The 26,298-nt window shown below is 38.8% G+C and overlaps 1 protein-coding gene across 1 annotated transcript in view; it reads right to left on the bottom strand.

Annotated features, from left to right (window-relative positions):
* glg1a (golgi glycoprotein 1a) overlaps positions 1 to 26,298 on the bottom strand; it is a 56,654-nt gene that overhangs the window by 17,528 nt on the left and 12,828 nt on the right. The window contains exons 2-19 of the mRNA XM_017436646.3: positions 22,982 to 23,011; positions 21,878 to 21,964; positions 20,418 to 20,633; positions 18,159 to 18,362; positions 16,165 to 16,236; positions 14,741 to 14,927; positions 12,879 to 13,093; positions 12,444 to 12,565; positions 11,352 to 11,453; positions 9,710 to 9,863; positions 7,135 to 7,359; positions 6,951 to 7,013; positions 6,000 to 6,113; positions 4,611 to 4,699; positions 3,572 to 3,689; positions 2,954 to 3,046; positions 2,568 to 2,705; positions 26 to 149 (exon numbers count right to left, since the gene is read on the bottom strand). Coding sequence (XP_017292135.1) covers positions 26 to 149; positions 2,568 to 2,705; positions 2,954 to 3,046; positions 3,572 to 3,689; positions 4,611 to 4,699; positions 6,000 to 6,113; positions 6,951 to 7,013; positions 7,135 to 7,359; positions 9,710 to 9,863; positions 11,352 to 11,453; positions 12,444 to 12,565; positions 12,879 to 13,093; positions 14,741 to 14,927; positions 16,165 to 16,236; positions 18,159 to 18,362; positions 20,418 to 20,633; positions 21,878 to 21,964; positions 22,982 to 23,011 — 2,353 coding nt within the window. The remainder of the gene's footprint in view (positions 1 to 25; positions 150 to 2,567; positions 2,706 to 2,953; positions 3,047 to 3,571; positions 3,690 to 4,610; positions 4,700 to 5,999; positions 6,114 to 6,950; positions 7,014 to 7,134; positions 7,360 to 9,709; positions 9,864 to 11,351; positions 11,454 to 12,443; positions 12,566 to 12,878; positions 13,094 to 14,740; positions 14,928 to 16,164; positions 16,237 to 18,158; positions 18,363 to 20,417; positions 20,634 to 21,877; positions 21,965 to 22,981; positions 23,012 to 26,298) is intronic.

Raw genomic sequence — 26,298 nt, 5'->3', positions numbered from 1 at the left:
TCGTGAATGTGAATCGTGAATGTACCTGTGTTCTGGGTGATCTGTCTCTTGGTGATCATCTGTTTGCATTTTGGATCCATCAGTTCACTGTTCTTGTTCTGTTTTAGGCACTGAAGAACATTCTTCCCCTCCGACTCTGTACAGAACCGCTGAACACACAAATCTGCTGTTACATTCAGAAACCTTGAAAAACCTAACATTATGATCTCATGAACCATGAAAGAAAAACAAATCCAGTAGGGAAGAACTCCTGTTACTCATGGACAAAGGCGGAAAGTACCAAATTACATTTACTTGTATTAATGTAATTTATTCATTTTTTGTGTATTTGTACTTTTGAATAGTTTTTCAAATCTGTACTTTTAGTACAGATTTACTTTTACTTTTTACATTTTAAATCGCATGTTACTGAGTGGGAAAAAAAATGGTAAGGGTAGATTAAAAATATAGGGAGAAATCTCCATCTTTCCACTTACTTCCAGGAGAGAAAAAGAACTGGAGGTCTCTTGCACTTAACTCTAATAAAACTGAGGTCATTGCATGGTCCAGTCATATAACTACTCTTGATGGCACCCGTCTGATGAGCAAGTTCAGTTAGCCCAAAAGTTTCTCAACTCCCAGTGAACTGATATATCTAGCAGCCTCAGCACCATTGGCATAATGGTCTGCGCTCAGCACACACACATTCATGCAGTTACATAGGCGTTGTTCGGATGAGAAACAGCGACAAACTAAACAAACGGTAATATTAATTATTAATTAATTAACATTAATTATTCATTCATATTATTTATTCATATCAGCTAATGTAGGATTCTCTCACACCGTCATGACCAGACAATCCCTTTACATTATGTCCATGATCTTATGCGTTTGTGAACAAAAAGTGTATACTTGTAGCCACAAGGCAAAATTGTAATTAAAATATAGAGGAGAGGTAATTTAACAGCTTTTATAGCAGCGATATTCTATATTCATTTAACATGTTTGATATCAGACGAGTAGAGGATGGTCTGCACTAAAATGATAAATAACACTGTCCAAATGTTTTAAATGTCTTGTGTGGACATATTTTGTTTGGTTATTGCACTTTGATTTGTAAGGCTTTTTATTTAAGACAACAAATATGAGATTATTATCCTCCTCCAGTCTTTAGTGACTGCCTCTTGCTGTAAATAAGTAGCTGATTAATTTTTACTGTGTAAATTTTTAATGAGCCACTTTTAATTTTTACTTTAGATTCTTACATCATTATTCTACTTGTACTTAGGTAAAATATCAGCACACTAACTGTACTTTTACTAAAGTAGTACTCTTTCCACCTCTGCCCCAAATTTATAAACTCATGACTTAGACTTTGGACTGATAATAATTTAGATCAGGGGTGGGGAACCTTTTCTCTCTGAGGGCCACTTAAAGTTTTAGAAAGTCCTCTGAAGGCCACACTCAATTTGTAAACCCATATAAGTTTGTGATCAATTAAAAATTGATAAAAACAATATTATCATTTTTTGCAAACATTTGTAAGTTTGAGTTTGTGTTTTTTTAACAGTTGCTGACTTTGAAAAGACAAAAGAATATAACTATTTAATAGGTCCAAAAATAAAATGATGCACGTACAGTAGATTGTATATAAAAGAAATAATCATTTTCAGTTTTATATTTGTTTCTGGACTCAACAAAAAAATGTGTTTCTTTTTTGTTCTGAGGGACTCAGAGTAGAGCCGCTGCTTCTCCACGTCAAGAGGAGCCAGTTGAGGTGACTCGGGCATCTGGTGAGGATGCCTCCTGGACGCCTCCCTGGTGAGGTGTTCTGGGCACGTCCCACCGGGAGGAGGCCCAGAGGAAGACCCAGGACACGCTGGAGGGACGATGTTTCTCGGCTGGCCTGGGAACACCTTGGGATTCCCCCGGAGGAGCTGGCCCAAGTGGCTGGGGAGAGGGAAGTCTGGGTCTCCCTGCTTAGGCTGCTGCCCCCGCGACCTGACCCCGGATAAGCGGAAGAAGATGAATGGATGTTTTTAAATATGAGCAGATGTGGTATTTTGAAAGCTATTGTACTTTGTGTGAAATCACTTTGTGATATTTATCTCTGAAAGCTGTTCTATAAATAAACTTTACTTTTTAAAACTATTTAAATGCAGCAGCAACAGGGGCTTTATGCAGAATTAAAGCCCTCTGCATGAGGTTTCAGCTTCTTTGCCATTAATTCACTCATGCTTGTCCATTCCTCCTGAAAAATGGGGCATTTGCCACCCACTTTTTTTTTTTTTTGCAGTTGCCATGATTGACACCTTTTAGTCACTCCATCTCTCCCGCTGACACTTTACCACTCATGTTGTGTTCAGTGACCCTGATCTTGGCTTGGATATATGCATTACTGTCAATTTTATAACAGAAATACCATTGGTTGGCTGTAGTTATTCCTCAAAGTTTGTACTTATTTTATTTTTTGTTGGAAATTGTGTGGCGGGCCAGATAAAAAATTTTCTGAGGGCCTAGAGGCCAAAGGTTCCCCAGTCCCGATTTAGGTGAAAACACATATGTTGCCGTTTTCATGGCTCTACCCTGATCATGTTCTTGCAGACTCTGATCAGCTGATAGTCCAGCTCAGGGTCAACCATCTCCACCTCCTGCAGCTTGAAGATCTTTTGATGACAGCGCTGAGTCAGCTGCCGCTTGTTCTCTTTCAGACACTCAATAACCTGCAGAAAGACAGAAACAGATTTGTTTGAAATCCAACAAAACGACAAGCACAACAAATATACATGTAGCAGCTACAACCTAAACTGATAGAACAATCACAACATACAGCTACAACCAAAACTAACAATCAGATGCAGACAAATTTGTTGGTACCCTTACACCATTAATTAGCTTATCAGTTTCCCTCCCTCAGAGCTGAAGAGAAGAAGTCTGTCTCTAAGTGAGGTGTTTGTGTGGAGCTGCTGACCTGTGCGTTACCGAAGGCCACATTCTGACACAGCCGGTTGATGTCCTGCTTACAAGAGTCGTAGAGTTCTGGTTCTAGACGAATATCCTCCGACTGTCCACCACACATTTACAAAACAAACAGAAAGAGATTAAACAGCGCTGTGCAGGATCTGATCAACTAAACATCTCCTCTGACTCCTGGTAGTACTGCTCAGCTCAGACACACAGCACTCGGTTCTGTTGAACCAAACAGCTCAGTTTTCATAGTAACTGGATGTGAATGTTCAGAAAGATTTCCTGTCCACTATTTAAACACCTGAACAATCTTCACATTCTGTAAATGAAGTCCTATTAAAAGGATGAAACATTCATTTTACACTACTTCCAACTTATTCCTGGAATCATTACTTTTTCACATTTATAAAACAAGCTGCAGTTTATTATGATTAACATTAGTGTGTAAGTTCTGCCCTTTTAGATGAAATATTTTGTCCTTCAGTTTCACTGCTGTTAATGTTCCACACACACTTAGCTGGTTCTGATTTTTTTTCTTCTTCAGATTTAGTCTGTGGACAGTGTCTCACAGACTTCAACAGTACACTGCTGTGCTACTCTGTCAATGTGTCAGTGAACATACCATCTCCACCTCCTCCACTCTCAGCTGTTTACGGCATTTGACAGACACTCGCTGCTCCTTAGCGTCCTGTAGGGTGTCGTTTCTCACGGTGGAGCTGAGGCAGATCACAACGTCCACCCTGAATCACAAGAAGACAAGTTCAGGAGGCTAAAACCTGCTTTAGGTTTGATGTGGAGCTGCTGAACAGAGTGAAAATGCCTTGTGAGCTGCAGCTCCAAGTTCTTCTGAAAAACATCTTTACATGGAAACCACTGTATGGAACTATTCAGAGATTTGATCAAACCTGAAAACAAGCAGGAGTTTTTCTTCCAGCATCTAAAGGACTGAATGGAGTGGATTTTTGTCTTAAAATACACACACCAAAAAAAAAAACCTTTATTAGACCAATTACAGAAAAACTTCAAAAGAAAATTAAGGAACTGATGAATAAATGAAAGAAATCAGATTACTGGAGTGAAAATTGCATCGTGACTTCTGCTTAGTTATGGGCCAGAACAAGACTGATGCTGTGGCTTCACAGTATTAAAACAAAAATTTTAAAACAATTTGCTTTTATTAAAAAAACAAAAATGGAAAATACCATTACTGCTGCTGCCAAAATAAATATCACATTTTTAAGAACGATTATATTATAGGTAAAATAGTACTAAACATAATACTTATTTATAGTTCTTTTTATTTTAATGTACAGATACAAAAAAAAGAGAGAAAAGAACTAAAGATGTCAAGTCACTCTGTTTAAAATCAGTCTGTCAGCTTTTCCCTGCACCAGGATAGATTTTAAATCAGTTTGTGATCTTAATCACACAGTATTTGGGCTGCTAGAAGGAGAAAAACAGATATACAACGCAGTCATCACAGCAGCTCAACACAACAAACTGTCCCAGAACATCACCTCAGTTCTGATCTTTGGGAAAAGTTCATGTGAAATCTAAAAAATTGGAGCTTTGGATACTAATGTCATTTCTTGAATTGTACAGGTGAAGAACCATTTGCTGCTGTCTCTCAAAACTGAAACATCACACAGTGTGTGTCTTACTTCTTCTTGATGTTGGGACACAGTTTGAGGACATCCTCCTTGCAGGCAGTCTTAAACTTGTAGGAGAAGCGGAAATCTTTGACCTGAATCTGTGGACAAACAGAAAGGGAGTGACCACTGATTATCTATCAATTCAACAGATAAGTCTACAGATTCAGGCTATAATCGAAAGAGGACACCTAACCAAATCTTCTGCAGGTTTTAATACATTTTATTTATTATTTATGCTCCGAAAAATTGAAGGGAAAGTATTTGCTCATTTTTATCTGAGCAGGATATTCTTGATAAAATGTTGAATTAAAAAAAAAAAAATGGCTCAGACTGCTGCTTTAAACACTCCATCAGCCCAAAACCCCACATCACAGAACAGTACCAGTACGAGCCTGTTGCTTTAACATACAGAGTAATGAAATGTTCGTTGAAACTAGTATTTGTGCATCTGAAGAACACTGATGGACTCTTACTGAACAAACAGGTCAGTAGATGATACAGTCAACATTAGACAACCTGCAGCACTATGACCAACCTAAAACTTATGCACAGAGCCTTTGTACACTTCAACTCAGTTTTCAGTCATTAACATCTCCTGCGAGCTGTGTAAGTTCACTGTCTGCATGTGATCCATTAAGATGTATTTTAACCAGAGAAAAGACCAAATCAAGTCAAATTTATTTATACAGTACTTTACAGCAACAAGGCAGTTCAAAGTGCTTTACAGCATGAAAACACAAAAATACAGAGTCATCATGAATGAGCTAAGATAATCTAAATAAAATAAATGAGCAGAAGGTGGAAGCAAAAGGCGAGCGCCTCCTAGTGGCTTACTGTAGTATAATTTGACTTAAAAAGTACAATCTGATTAAAACCTAAACACACTTTAAACAATTTTTTTTAAGTGTTGACTCTTGATTCTCTTACTTCTTACTTTGCTGCTGTATGTTTAACTATACATTTTTCATTATGTTTAGCTTCATTTAGTTATTTGACACTTAAAAAAAGGTGTCTTGTTACACTGTGACTGACAGCCTGTTAGACAGTTGGGAGGGTCTTTCAGATTGAAGGCCCAACCCCCCGTCTATAATGCACAGCCTCTGGCTCCAATAATGCAACATAACACAAACATTTTGGCTTCAAATCTGAGCAACGGGGCAAGGTGGAGATGCTTCGTCCATCTTTATTAATGTTGAAGGTGTAATCAGGTAAAATATTGTTAAAGGTTGACCTAAAAGGCTACAACTCCTTAACCTTTCAACACAAAATCTTAGTTTAAAACTTTAGTGTGAAAGGAAAGGAGGAATATGTATTACTTCAGGAATGCTAGGCCAATCATTTCACCCAGTTTTACTTGTTTTTATTCATGTGAAATTTTGTTTTCATCAATGTGCTCACCAGTTGGAAGTGTGTGACTCCCACTGCACACTTCTCATTCATCTCCTTCTGGTGTTTGTTCTGAATCAAACACTCCATCAGATCACCAGAGTCTATCTGGTTGTCAGCGACCTCCTGATAAACACAGAGTAAAGGATTATTCACTCCTACAGCAGCACAAAACAATCCTGTGTGTTTAGAAAAATCTACTCTGCAAATGTATTGGTTAACACCATTTGATTTCCCACATGAAGTGTGCACAGCTGTTTAATACAAAAGAGATCTACTGATTTGAATCAAACCAACAACATTTGTTTTGTTTGTAGCAGCCTTTAAGCCTTTATTCTGTCCACAACAGAGTGGGTTTGGTACTTGATTTTACACATGCATCTAGTTTCAGTGCTATCCTGGCTGCAACATCATGAAACAACTTCATTCTGCTGCACATCACCTTAAACAGTGTGCACACCATGAATTACAGCAAGCATTCTTTAAAAGCAAAGGCCAGACTTGGCAGAAAGCTGCATTCTGCTATTAAAATGCATCATTAACAATCTGTCAGCTTGTCTGAAATCTTTGAAACTTTACCAGATCTTATTTTAAAAATGATCAATATTGAAAAAATATATGCAAAACTAGTTAGAATAATGCAAAACCAAATTCTGTATTAAAGAAATCAATTTAACATTCTGACTGAGTAGAATCAAATTTCACCATGAAAATCAGTTCAACACATTGAAATAGTGACAAAGACTCTTTTATTCATGAAACTCTAAGAATTAGTGTGTTCAGAAAAAAATGAGGTCTACTCCAAGTTGAGACAGCTTTTCATACTGAAGAGAGTCACATGAAACTCATGATAAAAATTGACCAAAGGAAGTTCCACTCTTAGGATAAAATCAGCAGATTATTAAAGACAACAACCATGACTGCTTCTGAAAGTGTTTCTGAATGTTTTCAGAGCATACTCACATGGCAGTAGGCCTGAATTACAGGTTCACAGGCCCTCATCAGCAGTGCCTCAATCTGAATATCCTGAGAACAACACAATATGTCATCACATCAGTCAGCTGAGCTCAACCTGTTGTCATTGTTTCACAGTCAGAACAGTCCAAACACCGTCAGAATTAAAAAGCATGATGATAAGATGGAGAACCTCTGATTCCAGCTCTGTCATATTTGCCACCACTTCTCTGCAATCGGGCACCAGATCCTCCAGATGGTCCTGCAGACACTCTAGTTCCTGGCCGGTCTCGGTTTTCTCACTACACCATTTCCCCAGGTCGGTCATACATCGTTTCTGCAGCTCAGGGTCGAGCTTCACATCCAGTGCCCTCTGGTGGAGAATCCTCTGCACCTCTACCTTACAATCCCGGGAGAGCTGTGGACAGGAGTGGGAGTGAGGCAGGGGATGAAGCATCAAATTTGGAAACAAATGGGACAATTCAGAGTTCCAACTTCTATTCATCAAAGATTCCAGAAAATGAAGCTCCGCCTGACACAAGCAACACTCCAGAGTGAGTTGCTCAAAGTTTGTGGGTTTCTGTGAAAACTTATTTAAAAAGTTTTTCGGTGCCTTGTGGTAAAATTCGCAGGAAATAGCAGTGAGCACCCTTTGACCCAGGACAGAAACCAGAGTGAAACCAGAGATATTTTAGGTAAAAATAAGATGGTGCCAAAATGTTAAAGAAAGCACAAAAATGTGACTTTGCCACATTGCAGTTCTACTTTTGTAATCACTTCTCCTTGTTACAGTGGCAAGTTGTTCATGCAGTTTTAGGTAGCGACTCTAGCTCACTGTGAGAAAACATTTTTCATTTGTTCTGTTAGTTTTCTGGCCTGCAGTGTTTGTGGCAGGTCCTGTTTAGATTGGTCAACAAAGACAAGTAAAATCTGTCTGAAACAAAAGGTGAAAATTACTTAAGTGTGTTTGTGCCATCCTGTTATAAGCTTTATGAACACAACACTGAGGCAGAGCAGACAGCAGGGGTAAACAATGCATGAGAGCTAAAATTAGATGCGGTGCATTTTTATTGAATCTGGGCCTGAATGTTAGATGAAAACCACATAGTCAGCTTCTATTATTAAGCTAAAGAAAACAACCAGGAGGCCTTCAGCAAACTAAAAAAAATACTGAGCTGATGTTGAGTTTTCTGCTTTTGATAGAGGAAACAGCAAAGACGACTGAAGGTCAGGACACTCTTGAAATGCTGATGCACCAACACACACACAGACAAATGTGTTATGCCTCTTTCACACGGCCCCTAATTCAGAAGTCCGGCTCTACTCGGCTCGGCTCGATAAAGAATGCATCGCGTTCACACCGGCCAGTTTGGTCTGTAGCAGAGGAACGCCTCCTCGTGTTGCGGGGGGCGGGGCCGCGGCGCGGGGGGTGCGCTACGAAACTTAGTGCAAGTTGTGTAAACAACGAAAGCGCTGTGTTGTTGCTGTTTTTTAAACTTATGGGGATTCTCCTGAGACTTCAGGAAGAGAGGCGCAGTAGATGAAAAGCTCTGGATGCCGCGATTGTTGCGCGAGGTAGGACAGCTGTTATCCGACAGAGATTTCAGGCTTAAGGCGCCTTCAGCTGGGAGACAGACGGCATAAACGTTGCAGAGTAAGCTAATGCTGTTGTTTATATTCCTACCGTTCGCTCTTTATGCTTGCATCTGGTCACGCCCACGACCAATGAGTGAACAGGAGCTAAGCTTGCACCGCCCACGTAGCAGGGCTGGCCCGGCTGGCCCGACTCCGAAGCAGGGATCAAAAAAGCAGGGACCGAGTGCGAAAAAATGCAGATGTAAATGCTCGCAAAGCGAGCCGAGTAGAGTCGAGCCGGGACCGTTAGGGTCTGTGTGAAAGGGGCATTAGCTCCCCTACAGCTTAATAAACTCAATCACTTCTCATAAAAAGTGAAGCATTGTTTAAACCAATTGTCTGATGCTTATCTGCATGCCTTTAGTATGTGACAGAGTAAAGAAAAAAAAATTGCAAAAAGAAAAGATTTGTTGTTTATTTTACAAAGAAATGCTGAAATAGTATGAACTGATTTGTTGGTCCCTCTAAAGAGATGATTAGTCTTGACTACAGTGTAGTGTTTACTTCATATCAAAGGTGAGTTCAAGCTTCAGCAGCCATTCAGTGTATTTAAAGACAACAAATTAGCCTCTAAAATAAAATAGACTATTCTTAAAGAGCCCTCCATGAGTCCAGATCCTAATCTTACTAATATAAAAAGATCTGAAAACTACAGTGTGGAGACACCATCCTTCAAACCAGAGACAGCTGGAGCTGTTTGTTCAGGATAAGTGGACCAAATTACCTGTTTGTAAATGCAAACATCTCATTGAGAAGTACAGAGATCACTTGTTGGCACTGATAGCTGCAGCTACAAATTATATTAAGGCTACCATCTGTTTTAATCAAACCATTTTCCCTTTTTTATTTTTACAGAATCTTAACCTGAATCAATAATCAAAACAAAATATGTTAAAATGAATAAACAAGGGATACAATTAAAGTTTTGTTAGTCTGAAATAGTTTCAGAAAGGTTTTCTTTTTATATTTATAAAATTATTGTGTAACAGTACAAACAAATTTATTTGTGTCTGTAAACCCAGGGAGCCAAATTTGACTTTATAGACCTGTGGTCATGATGAGGAATTAGAATAAAGAATCCTTTAAAAAAGGTCAGATGTGATGGAAAGTCGGTGATGGCAAAAGAGACTCACCCTTCGTCCCTGCTCCACAGAGCGATAAGCGTGGCGATATAGACAGGAGAAAATGGCGCCAGCCGGCATCATCTCATTGGTCTCGTTCCAGCTATGAGTGTGGCAGAGTCGAGCAGCATCACCCTGACATTTCTTATACAGGATTGGGTCCAACCTGACAAACAGTACAGGGTGTGATGCGCTAATAATCATACAAAATTAATACAGTCATTGTTTGAGATATTATTCAAATCCATCATAGAAATACCTGCTACACCAACTGTATTTACTGACAAGCACATTTTACAACTTTGATGTTAAAAATGAATTTATACACTTACTGATTGGAAAAAGAAAAGACACCCTCTTCAAGATCAAGATAAACTAAAATATTTATCTAGTCCTAAACAGAACTCATAACATGTTATAGCATGTCATCCATCCACCTATTTCCTTCCACTGTTGTCACTAAAGGCAACAGGTCCTTGAGAGAAACTCAGAACATACCTCCCTCTCCTCAGAGACACTCTCCAGCTCATCCTAGGTTATCACAAGGAGTTCTCAGACCAGAGAGAATCTAAATCCCTCCAGCAGGTTCTGGGTTACCCCCAGGGTCTATTTCCAAGTGAAATATCCCCAGAAAACCTCCAGGGGGAGGTGCCAGCAGGCATCCTGATCAGGTGCCCAAACCACCTCAGCTGATTCCTTTAAATGTAGAGTAGCTATACTCCAGGCTCCCCTTGAATAATGAAGCTCCTCACCCCATCTCCAAGGATGAGCCTGGCCACCCTACAGAGGAAGATAATTTGAGCTGCTTGCATTTGGGATCTTTGTCTTTCGATCATGACACATACCTCATTACCGTAGGTGATGTTGGAACGTAGACGTACCAGTGAATTGAGAGCTTTGCCATTCAGATCAGTTCTTTCTTCATCACAACAGACCAGAGCAACATCCCCAAAACTGCAGATGAGACCCCGATTCATTGATCCATCTCCTGCTATCATCACTTGTGAACAAGACTCACAGATACTTGAACTTCTCTGCTTGAGGCAGAGACTCATCCCTGACCCATTTATCTGGTTGAGAACCATGGCCTCAGACTTAGAAGAGCTGAATCTCATCCCAGCCGCTTCACACTCTGCTCTAGTACACACTGACGGACATGGTATGAAGATACCAACAAAATTACATCATTTGCAAAAAGCAGAAATGAGCACTTGAGGTTCCCAAACCAGACACCGTCCTCTCCATGACCGCGCCTCGAGATCCTGTCCATGTACACCACAAACAGGATTGGAAACAAGGGACAGCACCCATGTAAATTGTAAATGGTATACACTTATATAGCACCTTTTCAATCTCGCCAGGCACTGCAAAAGGTCTTTACAGCATTTCCATCAGGTTGAGATTCTGGACTTTGACTGGTCGACTACAGAACCCTGATTCTTTTTTCAGCTGTTCTGTTAGAGCCTCTCTTTTTAGAGAGACTAGGCTTTCTTCTGCAACCCTTCCAAACAAGCCACATTTATTCAGTCTTTCTGTAATTGTCCTGTTTTGACCTTTAACCTGATAAGTGAAAGGCTAATTGCAGATCAACTCCATTGTGAAAAATTTGCTGAATGAAAAAGCCGCCTGTGAATCAAACAGTAAGTCAGCTTACTTCCAGTCTCTGGCGATGAAGTACTGCAACTCCAGCAGTCTCTGTTCACAGTCCTCCACCATCTTCTCAGTGTACAGATGCTCCATCAGACAGGACAGGATCCTGCAGGATGGACACCATCATTACTGTGTGTTCACATAAATGCACAAGGTCCAAATTGGCTTTTCTTCAAACTTTAACATATATCCAAGTATAACAGAACATTCTTCTTAAGAAACATTCAGATGCATTATTTCATTTGTAAATTGAATGTTTTATTTGGACATTTGGATCACTGCATAAAAATAAACTCTGAATAAAATGCTTTAAATATAAGGTCATGTTATAATTAAAGGTCTAGGATTCCTTGAAGGAATGCACAACGTCCACAGCCTTTAAGCCAGAGTTTTAGACTAAGATCATCTTTTGCTGAGAAACGATGAAGTGGTAGCTGTTTTGGTCAAACCTTGTAAATAACATTTTGCACCATCTCATGTGATGGTGTTCAGTCTCAAGTGATCTGTTAGGGATCAGAATATGTGTTGAGAATTAAAGTTGGGTGACTGGACAAATATATCAGGCATCAGTCATTTAAGTGTACAAGTTGTTTCACAATATTTTCCTACAGGTTCTAACTTTCAAAAATATCATGTGATAATAAGAGGATCATGTTTGAGGTTACCCAGATATCTCAGGATGATAAATCTGCCTGTAGCTCTTAATGTGAGCTTGGAGCTGGTATAGTTCTTATCAAAAGCTTTAAAACCAAAGTTATCCCAAATCAGGAACCATTTCCTTTTTGGCCACAAACATCTGACTTCTACAGTTGTACACAGGACTGGGTTTGCCTAGGTCACCCCTCCATAAAAAGAAAAAAATAAGCATCAACACATCTGCGTAAAAATACCGTCAATCATTACTTGTTGGAGAGATGATAGCTGATCAAAAAATTTTTGCCTATCACCAAACCCTTCTCAGAAAAGACTCTTAGCCACTAACACATCAAATATTGGTTTAACATCTAAATACCAGCATCTATCATCCACCTAACTTGTCAGTGTATTCGACTATTCAAGTAATCAAAAGCATTGGGGGATGGAGTGGGGGTCTCACATAGGATCTCCATTGCGGATATGTTTGCAGGCTGTCTGGATGACTGATTCACAGGCCTCATTCAGTGCACGGTCGATTCTGTAGTCGGCTCCAGGGTCAGCTTCTTGAATCAGTGTTTGCAGCTGAGAACAGAAGAAAGATCCCAAACACAATAAAATCACTGAAGAATACAACACAACAGGGAGCAGAAGTTCTCTTTACGGTCTGTAACTATTGAAACTAGAAATGTCTTAATCAACAACATAAAAGAGGAAGAAAATGTTTAAAACCTTTGAAAAATACCAGAGCATCTGAAAAATGGCACCCATTTAAGAACAGCTGAAACTGAAACAAATAGAACTGACCAGAAACATTCTGTCTGTAGAACGGCAGAAAAAAAAACTGGACTGTAGTTTTCCCCACAAATTCTTGTTGGGTGACATCATCGCTTCTTACCGCGCTCTGACACTTGGCGTCGATGGCTCCCATGTCTCCTCGGCCGACTCTCATCAGACAGTGCAGCGTCCGACCTTTTCGGTGCAAACCAGAGCAGTGAAGCTCAATCTCACTGCGACAGTGCAGCACAATCTCAGGACTCAGGGAGAAATCCTCCATCAGCATCCGCCTGTAATCCATCATCTCACCCTGACACTCTCCACTGACCAAACGACCTGAAATAAAGCAGGAAGGATCAGAATAATCGATACTGTTCACTGACCAATTGACCTGAAATGTGTCATAAAACAGGGAGGAAGAGAAGCATCTCCCACTAAAGAGTCATTAAGGTCTCTGTTTGCCTGACGCTAACAACTCTCCAGTGGGAGGGGAGTGAGATTAATCTGTATGTGAATTAAGCTGCATAAACTGAGCATCTCATGCAGTTCAAAATTTGGAACTCAGCACTTTCCTATTTTGAATTTCTAATGCTCCACAGATGGTAGGCAACATGTCTTCAACTACAGATAAGAAGTGCCTGTCTCATTGGAAATGATCCAGAATTAATAACTTTAATTTAAAAGTCATCTTTTGTAAATAAGTTAAATAAACAGTACAAAAAGTATGAAAATGTGTGTTTAGCATTTATTATTTCTTTGTTGTAATAATGCTTCTTAGCAATAAATCTTACACTGTTAGAAAGCCCGTTTATTTCCCCTCAAGTGGTACCACCCTTGTTAGAAAGATGTATTTGTGGGTTTAGGAGCAGAGTTGAGTATGTTCTTCCCTGCCAATGCCAAACAGCTTATTTTACCAATTCCTCTTGTTTTGAGCTTTTCATACATGACTGTCAGCACCTGTGAGAATGAAATAAAGAAGCTTTAACTAGCTTTAGAATCCTAAGAGTGACAAGCATAAACAGAGCTAAGATTAACATCTCAGTTCACCTAATTTCCATTATAATTGTTTATCTTTAAGCTTATCATTGTGAGCTAGGACAAGGTCATTTGGTGTTTGCTCCAGCATGGAACGTTTGACTGATCTGGATCAGGCCTGTGCTATAGGACTTCAAGTTTGTGTTCCACAAAACCAAATTGCAGCATTATTTGGAGTGATCCCTAGCCCTCCTGCTGTCCAGGGGTAATTTTGATCCAAGGACAGCAGAAGCACTAGTACAACCTACAAACTGAAGGCTAAGTTCTATGTAATGGGGGATGTCAGAGAGAGGTTGTGAAGTGGGCGTCCCAAGAAATGAGACTCTGCAACCAGTGGCAATTCTATAACTTCATAGTCTGGGAGCATACTCTATCCTCAAAGACGACAATGCTCGTCCCCACAGAACAGGGTTGATCAGACTATCTCCAGGATTTGAGAGTGAAAAGGATGAAATGGCCTGCCTGCAGTCCTGACCTCAACCCCACTGAACACCTGTGGGATCAGCTTAGTTGTGCTGTTTATTTATGTGTGACCAACAAAAACACACTGGATGACTTACAACAAATGCTGGTTGAAGGATGGGATGTCATCCCACAGCAGTGTGTGACAAAGCTGGTAAGCACCATGAGGAGGACCCAAGCTGTTGTGGTTGAGTATGGTATGCTACTGAGGTTTTCGTTTGTTAAATTAATAAATGTATCTTCAAACTTAAATCATCCAATAAAAAAAAAAAATGGCTCAAATAAATAAATAAACAGTCCAATGGTATAGGATTTATTCCCATGAAGCATTGTTCTAACAAAGAAAGAAGCAACCATTTCCTTACTCTTTGTGCCAAGTTAAGTTTCAGACATTTTCAAAAAATAAATTCTGATTTCTTAATTTTTAAAATGATGCAATTAAATAAATCATGACTTTTGTTCCATAGGCAAAGAGCAGTGGTTTACCTCGATGCACTGCAGCCTCCAGACACAGCAGCAGGTAGGACAGACGGGTTTCTCGGGCTCGAGGCATGTTTGCATCCACGCTGCAGTGGTACTTCCTCAAATCCGACTTGCAGGCTTTAGCCAGTGAGTAGCTCACCTTGTAGTCCTGAGCAATCAGCTTCTGCCTGGTGGTCAGTGCTTCACGGCACTGATGACACGCACACACAATCAGCATCACACACTTGTTACAGTTTTAAACAGCAATTAATCTGAATTCACATCTCCAACAATGATTCAATGTGTAGCATGACATGGTGATCATTTCTGGATCAATGTCTGTCTGGAAAATCATCAGAAAAACATTAGTCTTCCTTTACCCACAAACAGTCTCTCTGTACTCTGGAGAAACTGAGAGCAATGTTTGGTTAAGTTTTGTTTCCAACCACCAAGACTTTAAAATAAGGCTTATACTTTTTATGTGATGAAAAATGTTAATCTTTTTAATTTTCCTCATGTTTATTTTGCATAGTCTTTATCATGACAATGTCTGTTTACTTTCCAGAAGTGCTCACCATCTGTGACATTTTGTTTTTAAGTTCCTTGAAATGAGAAGTATTTTATTAGATAAGCTTTAAAGTTTTATTTTTCATGAAGCTTTTATCTCAGACAAGATATGCATGTATGCATCAAGCAGTCAGGCTGTTTTAGATAAGGCCAGCCTACGGATGCTGGCCTAATCTTTCTAATGACGCTATAGCCTTGGCAGAGGTTTGTGCTTTCTGAGTGCTTCTAGTTCACTCTGCACCCCCTTAAACCTAAACTCAAGTTTCCTTCATGTAAAATCAAGGGTCTCAACTAACTTAAGAACACTAAGAGTGACAAGCATAAACTGAGCTAAGGCTAACATCTGAGCTTCCAATACCATTTTTATTTATGTTCATGTTTATTATTTAATTGTTACAATTGTTTCAGTTTGATCACTTCAGCTCATTTTCAAAAGTGGTGATCTATCAATGCCTGATTTAGAAGAAAAAAAAAAAGAAAAAGGAAAAGGCCTAGCATTCCTTGAAGAAATGCAAATCCCCCGCTGCCCTCCATGTCAGAGTTTTAGACTAAGATCATCTTACAATGAGGTTCGACAGAGTTGGAGACTTTTTGGTCTAACCATGAAAATAACATTTTGTGCGATCTCCTACATGTCGTGGGTGACTCTCAGCTACTACCACACCAAAATCAGTTTTTAGATGTACTTCTAGTAATTATTTATTGAGTTTTATTCAAATCCATCCACTGGTCCATGAGACATTTTGCTAACAGACAGGCAAATGGAAAATTGAATTTACTTAACTCTTCTAGGACTACCATGTGAAATGAAAGAACAGTTGTGTTAAAAAAGATGAAAGGTCAAACTAGATCACTCTACAAATGAACTGAACAGCTCTCACCCTCTCGGACATGGCCTCCTCAAATTTGTGATTAAAGAGACATTTGTAAACTCTGCCCTCCCCGGCTAAAGTCTGAAAAAGAAAAACACAACAGTCAGATCTGCTGCCATCTGGATCCAAACATCATTTAGCTGAGCTTATCTTACAGAAACAATGGAACAAATGAATGTGTGCTGTTCATATTAAAACCTGCGAAGAACAACATCAGGTCTTCAGAGAGTCTTGATGCGGAAAAAAAGTTACTGATCATTTAAAATGACAAAGCGATAAGTAAAACTGTGACATCACACATTATTGTAATACTCTCTATGCTCAAGTTAGACATTTTTGATCATCATCATCAGAATTATATTTGATAAAATTACAAAAATACATCTGAGGTGTAGCGTGCATTATTATTATTAGTAGTATTAACCATTCAGATATCAAACCATTCAGTTTGATCAAAAATAGTGTGCTTTAACTTTTAGTTTTTGTAACTTTAATACTTTTCAAAATATTAATTTCATTTTAAACAAAGTATCTATACGCTTCTGCATACCTGCTCCATTTTTGTCCTATGCCACTATTGCTCTGCCACTTTTAGAATACAGCTACCATTTTGTTTATTTTAGATTGTAGCTAGTTTCCTGCTCCTTTTAGCCTGTAGCTCGTGTCCTGCTCCTTTTAGATTGTAGCTAGTTTCGCTAATTTTAGCAACTGTTTTGCTAATTGTAACTTTGGCTACTGTTTTGTTACTTCTAGCATCTGTTTGGTAATTTTAGTTTCAGTATTGTAATTTTTTTTATTCTTTAGCATCTGTGTTTCTAATTTCAGCAGAATTTAAAAACAAATTTTAACTTTTGTGTTGCTAATTTTAGCTTTAGCATCTTTATGCTAACTTTATCTACTGTTTTGCTTATTTAAACATCTACTTTGGTCCTTTTAACATGTGTATTGCAAATCTTTTTTTAGCATCTGCTTTGTTATTATTCTACTAATTTTAACTGCTTTCTTGCTTTTTTGTTATTTTTTAACTTCAGTACTGTAACTACAGTGCTGCTCATTATAGCTAAAATTTTTAATTTTAGCATTTGTTTTGCTAACCTTGGCCACTGTTTTGCTCATTTTAGAATCCGATTTACTAATTTTAACTACCATTTTGCTATTTTTAACTACCTTTTGCAAATTTTAGCTTAGGCATCTGTTTTGTAAATTTTGGCTAATGTTCTGCTACTTTTAGCTACTGTGATCACAGAAAAAAAAGTTTATAAAAAATATAGTCAAAGTACTTGTCAAATACAGGCTGCAGGCCAGACTTGAAGGTAAAAGACTATTAACCAGTTAAAAGTTAAAAGACTAATGATTGGTTTAAAGTTAAAGAGTAATAACTAGTTTGAATGTGTCTGTAGGCGATGTTGCTGATTTTATTTGATGGTCGCTGCGAACGCTCACACACAGACTGGCAGGTATATGTTTACAACTAGTGCCTCTGTAAACTCAAGCTCTAAATATGTCTGTGCAGTAGTGTAGATGGAACATTTTGAATGTTTTGTATTGTTTCAGAAAATACATTTTCTGTTAACCAGTGAGAATAATTTTTGTAACTGACCACAGCTGCCCCTTGTTGTGCCCCTTCAGTTTTTGTGACACATCATTTTTATAATGACTGAGTCTTGCTGTCATCACAAAGTCCTGACTCAATGTGCACCTGACTTAAGTCAGGTGTGTACATGAAGTACAAGTTCCGTATGTATTGTACGCGTTCTTGATTTTTCCCAAGAACCATAGATTTAGCATGTGCAGAAACAATAGTCTCAACAGCAAGTCTGCAACATCTTGTGGGTCTAAACACATGCAAGTAACATGAAGATCTCAAGCACAGTTGGACCAAATCTTTATGTGCAGACTGCCTATAGCAGCACTTATGGTGGGCTGTAAGTGAGGCTTTAACTCATGACAAAATTTATTGACTCAACAACTGAAGTTATAGAAATGTGTTTGATCATCCTCACGTTTTCACAGAAGCGTTCTCGGTCGTCTCTGCAGGCAAAGTACAGGTGGCGGTCGAGGTGGAAATCATCGGAGGAGAGTTCTGCCACTCTCATGATGGACTTTTTACAGTCATCCTTGATGTGGTGTGCACCCAGCTGCTCCTCAGCTTCACGAACTAAACCCTTCTCAAGACAAGAGATCACTTCCCCCTGAGAGTGGAGGTCCTGCACACAGACAAACAAAATCTCAGTTACAGCAACAGGAGAATAGGAGACAGAACTCTCAGTTCTCAGGCTCCTTTGACGAGGAAACAATTTCCACTTTATGTCCATCAGGCTGACAGCCTGAATTTTTAACTTTGCTTTAGATTTTCTTTTTGATAGATCTGATAAAGTGTACTGTATTTTCCACACTATAGGACGCACTGAATTATAAGACTCACTGTAAATGAATGGTCCATTTTCAAAATTTGTCATATATAAGGCACACCTGGCTATAAGGCACATTAAGCAAAACAAAACAGCCCCCTGTCTTTTCGGAGAATACTGCACCAATGTAAAGGCCCCCACCTAGGCTACTTGGGTGTACTTCACTCCACAGAGGTCTGCGTGGACTCGAACTGGACGTCCGCGCAAAGATCAATTTTTATGACCGCATACACGTACTCTGTGAGAAATAGTGTTCACATCAAACGTCGCTCTCTGTGCAGCACTGACACATGTGCAGTGGCTGCCCTGGTGGTGAAAAAATGGCTAAAGGGACCTTCTTTTTTGAGAAAATTGAAGGCTTTTAAGTGCGCCTTATAGACCGGAAAATATGGTACCCTTTTACTGCCATGACTAATCAGTCCAGATGTAGGGGTTTAATATATTAATGAAATCAATCAATGAATTGGTTTAGCAATAATTCATTAACTGAACTCACAGGGCACCACCCCAAAAGTTTAAGAATCAAAACCTTATCTTTCTCAACAAAACACTAAAAGGAGTTCTTTTTATTTGAAGGGACCATAATTAAACACACAAACACAAACACACACACACACACACACACACACACACACACAAGACATGGTAGGCTGAGAATTAATTTAAGGTTACATATTTGTTTACAGAATTAACAGAAAATAAAAACATCTGTTGCAGACAGTGGCTAATGACATATCTCTTTGAATTGGCTAAATATATTTTGAATTTATGTTTAAAATGGGATCAAAATAATTAAAGGTGGTAAATTAAGAAATCTAGGTAAAAACAAACAACATGTTTTGAGGGATAAGATAAACATGTAATCAATTTAAATAGGATTTTGGTTGGGAAGGAGGTTCCAGGAGGGGAAAATATTAGTGGAGGACAACAGTAAATCAAATTTAAGACTCTTGGGCACCAGAACTCATCACCACCACTACCGCTGCAGAGCTTTGCCACTCTAGCTTGCATGCTAGTTAGCTGGTTGCTATGCTCAATAGATGCTCTCAAGACCAGAAATGGTTCCCTTTTGTCAAGTGACTTTTTCTTTCAGTGATTTTAGAGCAGCTGCCACATCCTTCCTAACGGTCTCTAATATCAGTGACTCCAGTTTGGTGATAATTTCAGCTTGTAGCTTGTCTATCATTAACTTAACATTCTGTGGCGTCTCTTTATTAGCATCCAGCTCCTCGGGAGACTCTGGCTCTGATGTCTGATGATGTGGCCTGCTTCAACCAGTCTTGGCAGACTTCTGACAACTCCCCAAACTTGTAGGCGTGGTAAAGAATTGACAAACTTTATTTGTTAAATAAAATACATTTTAATCAAATTCCAGTAAAGCTCCCAGGAAGCACTTCATATCTCATGAGCGCTCACAGGACGTCCTATTTCCAGGATCTTTTAAAACACCATTTTTTTATCTAGAACACGGAGGTCAAACTACCAGATGCTTTAAATGTTTTGAGGTTGTTCCAAGGTTTAGAAAACTCTAAGGTGTTGTTAAAGACACACTTCTCCTCACTGGCATTCAAATCAAGTAGAGCTTGACAACTTGATTTGTTGTCTGTACTTCTATAGTGCCATTTAAATTTTTTTGGAATGATTTTACCAATTTGATTTATTACTCTATCTTTTGAATTTTTTATTATTTATTTCTCTCTGTCTTTTTTTACTGAACATGATTCTGGTGCAGCTTTGGTGTTTGTAAATGTTATAGAAATGTATATTGAATGACTGATTGCTTGACTGAAAATGAAGAGCAGTTGGTGCTCATGTAAACCCAGATCCAGCTGTGACACGGCTACAACTCACCTTCTGTCCTATGTTGACACTGCCGCACTTCAGGAAGTCAATGTCATCGTGACACTTTTCCATGAAGCCACAGATCAGTCTATAGTCACTGAAGATGATGCTGGTCATCTTGGTGATGTACTGGTTGCACTGGTAGTCGCTGATGTTGCCACGATGTTCCACCAAACAGGACACCAGGTAGCCTTTTCCCAGCTCCTCCACAGCACATTCTTTAATCTGGGCCAAGACAGAAACATCTCAAACAGAGTTCTGGTTCCGATCTGCTTCACAATACTGTGAGCTACGTGTCAACTAAGCCAAATTATGTTAGCCAGCATCTGAAAAACTTCAACTCCACTCATTAACAACAGGTTCAAAAACAGTACTTTCTGAGGGTTTTTTTTTGTTCAGTAACCTTGGAAACATTCAAGTCACAAACTACTTGCTTGCATGTTGGTTCAAACAATGAGTTTCTGTCTTTAACTTGGTACACTAGGCTTTGTCAAGACATTCAAAAACCTTCTGCACAACTTATTAAAAGATTACAAGGTAGTATATCACTGGGATGTGACTGTTGGGGTTGGACGACTCCACCCTGACTCAAAACTCTAAGAAACTTTTTAGTTGCAGACTCGCTGAATTCTGAGTATTTGAAGCTAAGAAACCAGCATGTGCGACCATGTTTTGAGCATGCCAGTTATTGAAAATCTTGGCTTATTGTTGAGTGCACATTATTTTGTTGCCCACCTCCGTCCATATCGTATCAACTCTGGCAGCCGACCCTGTGTTTATGATTTAATCTATTGGAGCACACTTTTGAAATAAAAATGGGCAGATTTGGACTAGTTGTTTTAAAATAATTATTTATCAATAGTGTGTTTTTTAGACCTGGGCAAGTTTTCTGTCAGAGAGCTACCAGGCAAAATACAACTCTGGTACTCGAGGCAGGTCTGGAACAAAATTGAAACAAGTTTGAGATGTCATCAACAACTCTGACTATTTTAAGAGAAATTTTGATGCACAAATAATTTGAACATGTTTAAAATTCAAGCTACAAAATTGCAACCCTCTGTGACTTAAGTGAAGAAATCGAGAACCCTGAAAAGATTGTAAGACATTCTGGAGACACCCTCGTGAATCCTGTCCACCAACTAGTCTCCAACAGACGCAGACAAGTGAGATACTACCTTTAGGTAGTATAATTCGAACCCAGAACAACAAGTGAATGTTTAATGAAACAACACAAAAAAAATTTCAACATTTAAAACATTTGATATGTCATTGAAATAGTTGTAAGAAGATCTAAATCAGTAAAGAATTTCAGTCTAAGTTGGCCACAAATCAAAGCTTCATCTCTTAAACTTCTCTAAAGTGTCATGTTCAACTACCAAACCTCAGACAACATCCCAGTGTGGTGTTCACTGACAGACAGTGTGTGATTCTGGAGGCTGTTCAGTTGTAATTTGGTTTTAGCATCTGACCTCAGGGATTGTCGTCTTGCAGACCTCCACAGCTACAGACTCCAACTTTGGGTCGGTGGTCAGGTTCAGCTTGTAGCTCCACAGCAGCTGGATGACAGAGCGAACATGATCAGTGAGTTACACAGATCCATCATTATGACTCTCCGTCTGGTTTCAATTTACAGACAGAGATCACAACTAAACGACACAAACAAGAACCTTTAAATGTGACAACCTAATAAGTTGACTTTTATGTAAAATTACATTTAGTTTATTTACTGCAGTGCTCTCGTCCCTGATTTCTGGCTGTGCATCATGATGCAGCATGTATGGAGAGGCTTTAAGTGTTAAACCCCCATTTACTCGATCGGTGCTTATTCACTGTTATTCTTACATTAAGATTTAGTCCAAAACAAAGAAGCATTGGCCGCTTAAGGTTTCTAACTGAACTAACAATAATTGTGGTGACACTCTTCCTCCTCTCTTCCTTCATGCACTCTTGCTACGTGGTGCACTGCAGTTCATCCAGAAAATAAGTTGTTTTAAGAAAAGTTTCAGCTTTTAAAAATATGATTGTTGGGACAAAAAAGACATGTTAGAAGTTCTTGGTGTGATAAACCAGATCTAAGTATCCAGCTCTGGGTTGAAATTAAAGGTACAGACACATTTATGTCTTGTCAAAGGTTTTGAGTAACTCCTTGTTTTAAAACCAAAGTAATTAGTAATTTCATTTTATTTTTGGCAACAAACAGCTGACTTCCACAGTTGTCAGAGAACAAAATTGCCTGGTCTGATGAATATATCATTAATTGCTGGTAGACTGAAGATGGCTGATGGAAAACCTTTAGCCTATGACCCAACCCTACTGTCCAAACTCTAAAAGCCTAAAGTCTTGGCTACACTAACAAGATCAACAGGGTGGATGTGAAGATAACAGCAGCAGAGTCAACAAAATAACAGTTTAACATCTTTAAGAAAGTAAGAGATGCTATTTATTTATAACAGCACTACCTGAAATAAATAAAACCGACTAGAATAATGGTTAATCAAAGAGTTCCCTTACACACAATATGTAATTTCATGAAAAGATGGAGTGACGTGGTGTTTTTGTGTCAACACACTTACATGGTTGCACTCAGCAGCGATCTCTGTTTCCTGAAAAGAGAGGGGGGGGGGGGAGGTTGTTAAGATTGTTCTGCAGAGTTTTGAGACAATTCAGTTCAGATGTTGAATCACTGTCATGGAACATGCAGCGATACGCTTTTATAGCAAATAACGGCTCACATACCATCACTGAACTTTGCATTTAGAGTGGATTTCTTTATATCAAAGAAGAAAAATGCAGAACTTGATAAAACTGCACTTTTCTTGTCTGACCACATATCCTTGAAATAATCTTTAGAACACCACCAGTCTTAAAGACACTTTCCTTTCTTTTTACCTTTGGACTTTAAAAAACTGCACTGAATTAACCTTTTCTCTCAGTTTTAACAAGAAGTGAAAGACATTAGATTTAGTTGGTAGTGTTTATTTTTTAGATCTTCCGTTTTTATCCCATGCTTTAGAGTTAAAAAACAATATGTATTGATTTCAGCTTAAATCCTGTCATCCCCTTTTCTTTTCTTTATAAATGAGGCTGTTAAACACAGTAGTATAAATACCTTCAAACTGTGACTGAGACTAAATTTTGTTTTGAACTGATGTGTGTAAAAAGGTTCGTCAGTCTGTATTTTCATCACAAACTTCGAAGTTTTATTGACGACACAAGTTTAATGATAAATTATTTATGTTCATTTTATGAAGGGTCGCTGTCCGGAGGTTTTAGGTTTTTCTGCTCCAACACACCTGATTCAAATGGTTTTAATAGCTCCTCACCAAATCATCAAGTTCTCCAGGAGCATGGCAACAAGTCATCCATTTAAACCAGGTGTTTTAAAGCAAGAACACATCTAAAACATGCAGGACAGTGGGCCCAAAGTAATGGAGTTTGACACCTGTGCTTTACAGCTTTCAATCTGTGTCATGGAGAACACTGGATCAGGAACAGATGGGAAACTTTTGGCTGAAGTAGGCTTTATTTACAGATACAGAAGCTGTGTTTGAATTGTCCATTCATTCACCATGTAGCACACTAGAAACTAGTCAGGTGGTTCAGTAAAAGTGGAAACAGACCATTATGCATTGTGGCTTGAGCTGATGCAGCACGCTAATCGAGGCTAATGCTAATACAGTTCATTGTGACTTTCAGACTTGCCGAAAATACCTTTAATTAACTAGAAATCTCTGATATAAAGTGACTTATCTCCACTGTTTGAGCTGATATGAGAAAACATGAACTGATCCTAAATAAAAAACAAAGTCTAAATATGAAACACTTTAAAGATTCGTTGTAATTCACAAAGCAAAGCGACTGGCAATTCAACCTTTATAATGCTATGTGGCTTGTTTTTACTACAAACTACAACTAAAATCAGTTCTGTAGAGAAAGATTTTTTAGGTGATATTATTCATAATTTTAATTGAAGGTTCTTGTGAACAGTTGCAGTCTGGGGTTGTGTAAAAGATAGAACAGAAAAGTTGAACAAATATGGGTAAATAAATTTTCTACCAGTGTTACAGAGACAGACAATAATTACATTTTCTCAGCTTAAACATTTTCTCAGCTTAGGCGTGTATTCCAGTGAATCTTACTAACATTTATGTGACACATGACTGAATGCTTGGAGCATATTTATGAAGAACGCTGCATTCAAGTAGTGTTTCGAAATATAAAAACATGTTCAAAACATGTTCATTTCTGAGACAAAGACAAGAAACTTTTGTTACTGCTAAACTTTCACTTGCAGGTAGATTTACCTGAAAGGTAAGTAATTTCCTCTGTGACACTGCACACAACACAAACATTTATTATCAGGTAACCAAATGTTTACTTTGTAGTTGACTGATTAGTGTATGACAGAAAAATAGTCTAGTGGGACTTTAAATAAGCCAACATGGCACATGCTGCAATGGACACAACACCAGGTCAGAGGGGTCATTACCCCTAAGAAAACAAACATCTGCATTCCCATCACTGAGAGCCTTCATCCAAAACATACATGTTTAAATTTGGTCCCATCTGTGTTTTCAGCTCAGAATAATCAGGCTGAGGGAGCTCATCAACTTTCCATTTCATCACATCTCTTCCAAAACAACTAAAGAAACAGAAACTTCTCCAGAACCTATTAACCAACAAGTGTGCACGCACACACACAAGTTCATATTTCTATCCTTTCATTCATGTTAGAACCCTAACCCTTCCCTAACTCTAAGCATTACCAGTATATGCCAACCACTAACCCTAACCTGAACTTTGTTCACACCCTAAACATGAAAAATTAATCCATGGCCACAGTGCAGTATCCATCCTTACACCCTTTAAACTCAAAGACTGAACCACGTACACAAAACCAAAGCCAACAACAGGGTGGGCAGCAGGCAGGCCGGAGAAACGGAAAAAACTGCAAAAAGTCCAACAGCAGGTATTTAGCCCTCAGAAACCAGAAAACTGCTGCAAAAAAATAAATAAAAAACACAGCAAAGACCTGAAAATCAAATTGGGTTAAAGTCAGAACAAAGTATGACTGAAGAATATATAAACATTTGTTTACAAAGTGTCCTACTGAACAAAAACATCAGGAGGACCCGAGAGTCTGTAGCGTCTTCACTGTCAGCATAGACAAAGACACAGAAAAACGTAATGTTATGCATATAACTACTGTTCCCTGAAGGAGAGGAACGAGGTACAACACATGTAGTATGGAATACCACGCCCCCGCGTGTCCTGGCTGAAGACACCTTTAATCACGCCTTTAGGCAAATGATGCGATGACAACAAGTGACAGGCCCTGCCTGCACTATGTAACCGTCCGTCAACACAGTCATTCCTCAGTTCAATAGCCGCTCTTCACCGAGCCCAGCTGAGCAGCGGGGCAGCCATGTGTTGTACCTCGTTCCTCTCCTTCAGGGAACAGTAGTTATATGCATAACATTACATTCCCTTTCAGTCGATTCACTCGGTACAACACATGTACTATGGGCAGGGGTGGAAATTAAAAATGTTGTCCACCAGCCACTATGGCTGGTGGACAACATTTTTTACCAGCCACTCAAACATTTTACCAGCCACTATTTTTTGTTGTGACAAAAAGTAATATCATATGATGATGATGATGGAGGTGGGTGGAAGCAGTTGTGCTGCCCTACAAGAACCTACAAAAACGTTGTTTAACGTTCGGTTCTTCCCTCGACTACTCTTGAAAAAAGAAAATAAAATAGCTTCTCATCACAACACCTAATTGGTGTTAGACTGCATGTAATCTGTAGTGGATCGAGTGCATCATATGGGTTTGCAGTGAACTGTTGTAATATTTTTATGCAGGTTTTCTCCGCCTGAAGTGGTA

The sequence above is a fragment of the Kryptolebias marmoratus genome, linkage group LG11 (assembly GCF_001649575.2).
Source record: "Kryptolebias marmoratus isolate JLee-2015 linkage group LG11, ASM164957v2, whole genome shotgun sequence".
In the NCBI taxonomy this organism is placed as follows: Eukaryota; Metazoa; Chordata; class Actinopteri; order Cyprinodontiformes; family Rivulidae; genus Kryptolebias; species Kryptolebias marmoratus.
Note: the sequence above shows the minus strand (reverse complement) of the source record. Positions and strands in the feature narration are given on the sequence as shown.